The sequence below is a fragment of the Phyllobates terribilis genome, unplaced genomic scaffold (genome assembly GCF_046119375.1).
Source record: "Phyllobates terribilis strain yellow unplaced genomic scaffold, ASM4611937v1 Scaffold_8__6_contigs__length_399053987, whole genome shotgun sequence".
NCBI lineage: Eukaryota > Metazoa > Chordata > Amphibia > Anura > Dendrobatidae > Phyllobates > Phyllobates terribilis.
In genome coordinates this window covers 287069897-287078719 of record NW_027362768.1, presented here as the reverse complement: position 1 = coordinate 287078719, position 8823 = coordinate 287069897, and the positions used below count along the sequence as shown (strand labels likewise).

Below are 8823 nucleotides of genomic sequence, written 5' to 3'. Positions count from 1 at the left end.
CAGAGTGTCCAAGTGTGGGATCAGTTGTCTGACGACACTCAGCATGGTGGGAGGAAGGAGCATCAGGGTGAGGAGGAGTATGCGGTCGAGACTCACGGCTACTAAAACTTGACCGTGTGGAAAACAGACCGGAGGTGGTGGTGCCCAGGTAACTGGAATTATTATCTGCTATTCAATTAATAACCTGTTCACACTGATCAGTTCTCAATACTGATGTTGTAGTGTGGTTCCCTAGTAATTCGGTCAAGAAGTGGGAGCGAGAAGATGTGGCTGTTGGTTGTGGCACATTTTCACCTTGGCCACGGCCCCGTCCTCTACACGCACCATCATCAGAACGTCCAGTTCCACGTCCCTTGCCACGCGCCTTGCCCATTGTAAATGAAGTAAAATAGCTTACACTCGCACTAGCAATGGCAAAAGGGTAATAAAAAGATTAGAACCGTGGAAGAGGAAAACCACAGTTCTATTTCTCTGGCCTACACCAGAATCTTTTAAACACATATATTTGTGACTGAAGAGACAGGGAGACACTATTTTTTGTTTTTACGTAAAACAGGCCAAAAGCTGGATAATACAGAGATTTGAACTGTGGACCTGCTAAACCACAGTTCTAATTTACTGGCGTATACCAGACTTTTTTTAATAGATATATTTGGGGCTGAACAGTCAGCGACACACTCAAACTGTTTTTTTTTAATGTAAAAAAAGGCCCAAAAGTGGATAATACAGAGATTTGAACTGTGGAACTGCAAAACCACAGTTATATTTTTCTGGCCTACACCAGACTCTTTAAAACAGATATATTGGTGTCTGACCAGGCAGGGAGACACTATGGCTATGTGCCCACGATGCAGAAATGAAGCAGAAAATTTCTGCATCTCCCTGGCAGAAAAAACGCATGCTGATTGTACATGTGTTTTTCCTGCGGAATACATGTGGATTCACATTAGTTTCCGCATGCGGATTGACAAGCGCTTTCAATTTTAGCATCACTTGGAAAGTGCTTGCCAACTAGGTCACACTATATAAATCCATGCAAACAGCATGGATTTATAGCGTGTGACCCGAGAGAATGTAAAAAAAAAATAAAAAATTATTATATATATATATATATACACATAAATATATATATATATATATATATATATATATATATATACACATACATACATACATACATATATATACATACATACATATATATACATACACTTACCCTCCGATGGCCCGAGCTGTCTTGCTTCGCTCGGTCCCGGCTGCGGTAGAGTGAAGGACCTGCCGACGTCAGCGTCGCTTGACCCGTCACATGACTCTGACGTCAGCGCAGGTCCTTCATTCCATCGCGAAGTGCCGGGAAGCAAGGAGGAGCGCACCGCAGGCCGCCAGAAAGTAAGTATATATTTATTTTTTATTTTACAGCTTTTTTTTTAATGGTACCTGGGTGTGGATGAGACTCTCCTCTCCTCTACACCCGGGTAGCATCCGCACATTAGAACGCGCCAATTACGCAAGTACAGATGCAGTCTTGCGGAAATGGCGCATTCTAATGCAAGTCAATGGCAGCGAAAACGCAGCACTTCCGCAAAATAATTGGTAGTGCTGCGTTTTTTTCCGCAATGATAATCCGCAGCGGAAATTTCTGCAGCATGTGCACAGCATATGCGGATTATCATTGGAGAACATTGCTGCCCTTCTACCATGCGCTTTTAATGCGTTTCCGCAGCATTTCCGCAGCTGCAAAAACGCTGCTGAAACGCATTTAAAACGCATCGTGGGCACACAGCCTATTACAGTTTTTCTTTACGGAAAAAATACCAAAAGCTGGATAATACAGAGATTTGAACCGTGGAACTGCAAAACCACAGTTATATTTTTCTGGCCTACACCAGACACTTTTAAACAGATATATTTGTGTCTGAACAATCAGGGAGACACTATTACGTTTTTTTTTTACGGCAAAAAATGCCAAAAACAGGATAATACAGAGATTTGACCTGTGGAACTGCAAAACCACAGTTATATTTTTCTGGCCTACACCAGACTCTTTTAAACAGATATATTAGTGTCTGAACAGTCACAGACACACTCAATTTGTATTTTTTTTTTTGGGGGGGGGGGGGGGGGGGGGGGAGGGATACCAAAAGGTTAATAAGACGCGTATTTGGACAGTTTAACTGAGGGAAAAAAAAAATACAGGACTTAGATGAGAAAAAAAAAAAAATTTTTCCTGGCCCCTGAGACCAGGGTGATAAGTCTAGCAATTTGACCAACAGGAGCACACAGGATTGTAATGCAGCGTTTGCTGGTATAACCACTGCGTCTCCTATACAGCCTGCCTGATATCTGGGATGGATATTAGTCCGGAGAAGGACTGTTTGTTTGATTTTGCAGGCTTTAGAGACCTTACACTACATATTTCGCAGTATACATCTCTCCCTAACTCAGCAGCACTGACCCTACACTGGCTGATCTGGAGCGACTGTGTCCAAGATGGCGGCGCCCGGTTTTAAATACTCGAGGTGACGCTGTGCGGCCAGCCAATCACTGTAATGCCCACAAACAACATGGCTGCAGCATTACAGTGACTGGCTGGCGATCCCTGCATATTCATTGGCTCTGTAAAGAGCGCCAAACAAGCAGGGCGGAGACCTGAGCTCCCGCCCGAGTAACCCGGAAATGCTCGGTGCTCGCCGAACATCCCGAGTAGCGTGATGCTCAGGCGAGTACCGAGCAGTGTCGAGCATGCTCACTCAACACTAGTGCTAATGTGTCTGGCTATGGTATATATCCATCTCCTTACTGAAAACACACGCATGCAGCGGAGTATAAAGCCCTTTTCAGATAGCCATAATACAGCATTTTAGCATCCGTGATTCTAGGGTTAGCTAAATTTTGTTCAAATAAACTGCGCATGAGCCAGATACTATGGCTGAGTGAAATCGGTCTGAAATAGAGTGAGAAAATTCTGGTTAAAGGGAGTTCATAGAAAAAGAAAGACAAGTAGTACCAGAAATGTATGGCATTCCTTATCTTGTAGTAATAACATCAGATCGTGCTGAAGCCTTCAGGCCGTTATCACTGCCATTTGGTCATATTTGTAGAATTCTGATGTAATTTGGATGCGTCAAAATTGTGGCACATATTTCCAGTACAAAGTAAGTCAACCCACTAATACGTGGTTTAAACTCAGCATAGACAGTCTTAAAGAGGACCTTTCACCATTTTTTACATGAGAAGGGCTACATCATAAAGTGGCTGAAGAACAAAACGTAGAATAAAAACATAGTTTTCTATTTATTGCTCCTATTCGTTGTGGCGATACAGGCATCTAAAGTGTACGGCACCTAATATGCTAATTTTCCCAACAGCCAATAGGCTGTAAAGAGATTCTTCTCTGTGGGTGTTTACTTTTTCCCCATGTGTAATGTTGCCCAATCAGATAGGGCAGAGTCATGCAGGGGGAGGGGGAAAAAAAAAACACACGCCCCCAGAGAAGATCAGAACTGGCTTTTTCAGTATGATCTGGTAAGACTGGTGTGTGTAAACCTAATAACACTGAGATCTCCTCTACTGACTCTTGTACTGTCATTAAAAGTCGGGAGTAGAGATCTCGCAGTATGATTAGATGTAGGGCACAGTCAGACGGCTGTATAAATTATACAGGGTTCAGAATGCAGCGCATGGACTGCCCGCGGCTCTCCCGACCTGAGCGTGACAATTTCATGTAAACCGCCGACCACTGCGTTCCGATCTCGGTCCAATTGATATGGCCGACTGCGCCCATGGACACATCAGTCTTACGAGATCAAACTGGAAAAGCCAGTTCTAACCTTCTCTCGAGCAGTTTCTCTTTTTTTTTTGTTTTTTTCTAAAAAAAAAAAAACCCCACTCCATCCTCCCCCCAAAAATTTTGCTAATGCCCCCCCCCCCCACCTAGCTGTATGGGAAATTAGTATATTATGTACCCCGAACTTTAGAAGCCAATATCTTCGCAATCAAGGAGAAATTAAAATAAAAACTACGTTCATTCAGTTTTTCAGCCACTTTATCATGAAAAACAGTGGTGTAAGGTCATCTCTAAAATTAGACAAATTTATCAAAACATCAAAACAGAATGAGCCACTTTGGTAAATTGATTGCATTTTAAAGACTGTTCAGTCTAAGTCTGCACTAATACAGTTTTGACAAATATGCCCCCAAATATTCTGCATGGATCCCAATGAAATCAGCAGCACCCATAAGTCCAATAACCTATCTATGAGATGAGCAGCTATGCACAGCTGTCCGAGAGAACATGTGTGTAAAATCTGCCAACTTGACAAAAAATAAGGTCTCATTGATCTCTTTTTATAATAAGAAGGTAGTGGTTTCATGCAAATGCCTCACAGCATGCTAAACCTGCTGCAAGTGTCTGAATCATACAGCTCAAGGATTTAGTCTATAGCCACATCTGTACGACGTCCATGCTCTTCTTCCTTGAAGACTGAGTGATGCAATTCAATAGGATGGGAAAATTCTCAACATCAGGGGAAAAAAATGGTCTTAAGGTTGTCAGATCTAATATTAAAGGAGGAGCAACACAGAAAGTACAATAGTCAATATTTTTCTAAAAGAGGAGCAGGCAGTGTAGCTGAAGAACCTGGATTCCCCAAAAGGGATCACATAAATTCATCTTTATTTTATTTCCAAAATATATATCTCTCATCGTGGCACATATCAAAGGTCCAGCTCAATCTTCACATCCATTTTATTCTGGTACGGGGTCAGTAATGGAATCGCCTCTTCTTTCAAAAACTTTACAACCTGGCAAAAGAGAAACAAGATTCATTTTCTCATAACTATCCTAGGTATACATATATATACTATATAGAAAACAGTATTGGGACACGTACACATTACACCTATAGGAGCTTTTCTGACCTCCCATTCTACACCCATAGACATCAATATGGAATCAGCTTCTTTGCAGCTATAACAGCTCCTGCTCTTCTGGGAACATTTTCTACAAGATTTTGGAGATGTGTCTTTAGGAATCTTTGCCCATACAATGGCGATCTGGATGAGCGGTTGACACTGATGTTGGAGGAGAGGACCTGGCTCACAATCTCTTTTCTATCTCACCCCAGAGCTGTTGGATGAGGTTGGGGTCAGGGCTCTGTGCAGCCGGTCATGTTCTTCCACACCATCTCCCCCAACCACGTCTTTATGGACCATGTGCACTGGGGCACAGTCATGGGGAACAGAAAAGGACTTTCCCCAAACTGTTCCCACAAAGCTGGAAGCTAGAGGTGTCCACAATGTCTTGTATGCTGAAGCATTAAGAATTTCCTTCACTGGAACTAATGATCCACAATGGACACCTTAAAAAGAAGCCCCATACCCCTCCTCCACAAAATTTACAGCTGGCACAATGCAGTCAAGCAGATAACATTCTCCTAACAATTGCCAAACTCATCATTCAGATGCCAGATGGAGAATTGTGATCCGGCACGGCACAGAACACTTTTCTGCCAAAGTCCAGTGGTGGCGGCTTAACACCACTTGATCTGACCCATGGCATTGTGCTTGGTGATGTAAGGCTGCATGCAGCGGCTCGGCCATGAAGCTCCTGGTGCGCAGTTTTTGTACTGATGTTGATAGCAGAGGAGGTCTGGAGTCAGCAGAGCGTTGGTGACTTTTCTGCCCTCTGCTCCTCAGCACTCGGTGACCCCGCTCGGTAACTTTGCGTGGTCTCCATTTTGTGGCTCAGTTGCTGCAGTTCCTTCCACATTTACATAACATCACTGACAGGTGACGGGGGAAGATTTAGAAGGGAAGAGATTTCACAACCTGACTTGTTACACCAATGGCCTCTATTACAGGACTGTGCTGTATACAGTGATCTCTGTCCCGTGATCCATTCTGTCACGTTAGTAAAAGTATGGTGGGGGATAGAGGCTACTGAACTCAATGACTAAAATGTGTTTCCCAATAATTACATTATATAGATCTAGATCTGGATCAGTGACTTTTCCTGTGGTGCAGTATTCTTTATAGAGTGCAGCATAGAGAGCCCACATATAATGTAACATATAATTAGGGCACAGCTACACGTGCAATGGCCCTGTGAACTCTACAGGCTACTGTCAGGAGACAGGCGAAACCCAATAATTGTATAAATGTCCTGTGGCGATTGGGAGGTGTGTGACTCCCCGTCTGTAAGGTAGACATGGGAGATGCTCATGTTAATCCATGTACTTGTAATATCCCAGAGTCCTGCCTTTGGTGCACATCTGAAGTGGTTCATATTTTGGCACAAGGGACCCAAGATCTGAGTGCCATTAAAGGGAATCTGTCATCATGTTTTTGACGCTTAATTTGAATGCAGCATAATGTAAAGGCAGAGATCCTGATTCCAATGATATGTCACTTACTGGGCAGCTTGTTGTAATTTTGTTAAAATCACCGTCTTATCAGCAGGAGATTTTCATTAGAGGACTAGTAAACCTACTGCTAGGTAGTCCTCCATATTCACGAGCAGCTTTCTGATTGGCAGTTTCCTGCCTATGCACAGTGTACACAGAAAGCTGCCAATCAGTGATGTGGGCGGGGTTATACAGAGCTCAGCATTGCGAGAACTGGTATAATATTTACAGCAGAGAAAACTATGATTTTATCAAAATGACAACAAGCAGCTCAGTAAGTGATACAAGGCTGGAGTCAGGGTCTCTGCTCCTCCATCATGCTGCTCTCATATGGGGTAGCAAAAACTGGTGACTGATTCGCTTTAACTTGTCTTTTGACTCTTTAACCCCCTCCCCTCCCAGATTTCAAGCACCCTTTTCCAAATTGATGTGTGAATGCACACTATATTCCTACAATGCATGCACACAGATAGATATAGTACGATTTAGTTCTTTTGTTGGAATTGAACAATGTATAAGTCTTTATTCAGCGACTTGACTCTGTATGCAAGCATTTAATGTGCACCGTATGGCGATATTCTATACTGTATGGGGTATATTAAGGGAGTCTAAGAATTAAAAAAATATGACCACTTTCTTTAATAAAAAGCACCACCATCTGGACATGTGTTCTGAATGGAACTGCAGCTTAAAGATGACCTATCACCACATCAAAAAGTGACTTGTTTTTGCTGAAGTTTCAGTCCCAGTGCTCCAGATCATTTATTTTAAATCCGCCATAGGTTCCCAGAGATAGGAGCCTTTTTAATTTATGCAAATTTTGAAGTTCTTATGCCAAGTGGGTGTGGCTCACAGATTCCGTGAGGGCGTGTCTTTAAACTGCTCTGCATTATTTTTGAGCCATGCCCCCTTAGGTAAAGATCATAAAATTTATCACAAAAGATATTATATAGCAGTGGGGAAGAAAGCAGTCATGTTTTTCTAATTCTGTACTTCGCCTTTAATTAGACAATGGAGGTGCTGCTCACTGTATTGGGGTGTTAGCAATGAATGTCTAATACCAAAGAGCAATGAAATAAACTAAGGCTATTGTACCCTATAAGCCAGACCTGGGATCACTCGCCCAGATGCCGTTCTGCTGATCTCACCTGCTGAGGAGCTCGGCCAGTAAAAGATTTTGGCTCCAGTAATTGCTCTAGTTGTCCATGAATAGGAGCAAAGTAGGGATCAGAGCGAATTCTGTGGATCAGGTCGTTGTCTCCCCCTTCCTGTTTTACTACAGCAGCGGCTTGTTGAGAGAGTACCCTGATACGCTCATGGCAGTCCTGAAGCAGAGGAACATAGGAAGAGTCACAGACAACTAAAATCAAGTTATAATAAAACAATCTGCAGCTTGTTAAAGGGGTTTTCTGACTTTTTTTTAAAGCAATAAAAAAAATACCAACTAGGCACACACTCCCCTTTCTAATTCATCAATGCTTTTATGCCAAATTTTTCATGGTCCCTAGCTGGTCATAGTGAATTAGGATAAAAGCCAGAACTAGAATCTCAATATGCAGACACTGTGTTTCAGGGGACGGCCCCTCATCAGTGCAAAGTGTGAGATCTGGTTTGGCTGGGTGAACCAGATCTCGCACTTTGTGTTTCGGGGTACTGCCCCTCATCAGTGCAGTGTCTGCATATTGAGGTTTTGCCTTTTTTCCTAAAAGTCATGTGACAAGGCTCGTTAGAATAGATATTGACTTTTAGGATTGCTACTTCCTATAGGTGGCACCAGAGTTCTCGTCCTCTTCTTTTCTGAAGAGACAATTCGGCTATGACAGTCATAGTCAAATAGACAACATCTGGAGACCATTAACTGAGGAATGTCATGTTTGGTCATTCATTCTCCCTGCAGCTGGTTTGTAAAATAGGGGTCCCAAACAGGACACCCCCTAATAAGGCATATGTTACAGCAGTGATTACCAAACTCCAGTCCTCACGGACCCCAACAGGTGAGAAAATCCATGGCAATGTCTGATACCTTGATAATAATTTCATCACTTGTGCAATACTAAAGAAATCCTGAAAACCTGATCTGTTGGGGGCCGCGAGGACTGGAGATTGGGAAACACTGTTACAGCATGTGGACACTACAAAAAACAAAAACAAAATTGATCAGCACGTCCAAACAGAATAAGACAAGTGTGAACAGGTGCAAGCAGTCACGACTATTCAAAATGACCAAGAAAATACAGCGGCACTCTGAAATGCTATAATAAGCAAACATTGAATATATGAAATTTAAACTGCGTTACTGCTATGGAAAATATGGTAAAAAATGAAAATACTTCAAGCACAAATTGGACAATTTATGAGAGCCCATCAATTGAGGAAAGGCGTACCCCTTTGATGGGACTCTAATCTCTCCTAGGCTGAA

General features: G+C 42.6%; 1 protein-coding gene across 1 annotated transcript in view; it reads right to left on the bottom strand.

Moving 5' to 3' along the window:
• Positions 1-4658: 4658 nt before the first annotated feature.
• ADSL (adenylosuccinate lyase) overlaps positions 4659-8823 on the bottom strand; it is a 29915-nt gene continuing 25750 nt past the window's right edge. The window contains exons 12-13 of the mRNA XM_073644343.1: positions 7553-7729; positions 4659-4803 (exon numbers count right to left, since the gene is read on the bottom strand). Coding sequence (XP_073500444.1) covers positions 4717-4803; positions 7553-7729 — 264 coding nt within the window. The 3' untranslated portion in view covers positions 4659-4716. The remainder of the gene's footprint in view (positions 4804-7552; positions 7730-8823) is intronic.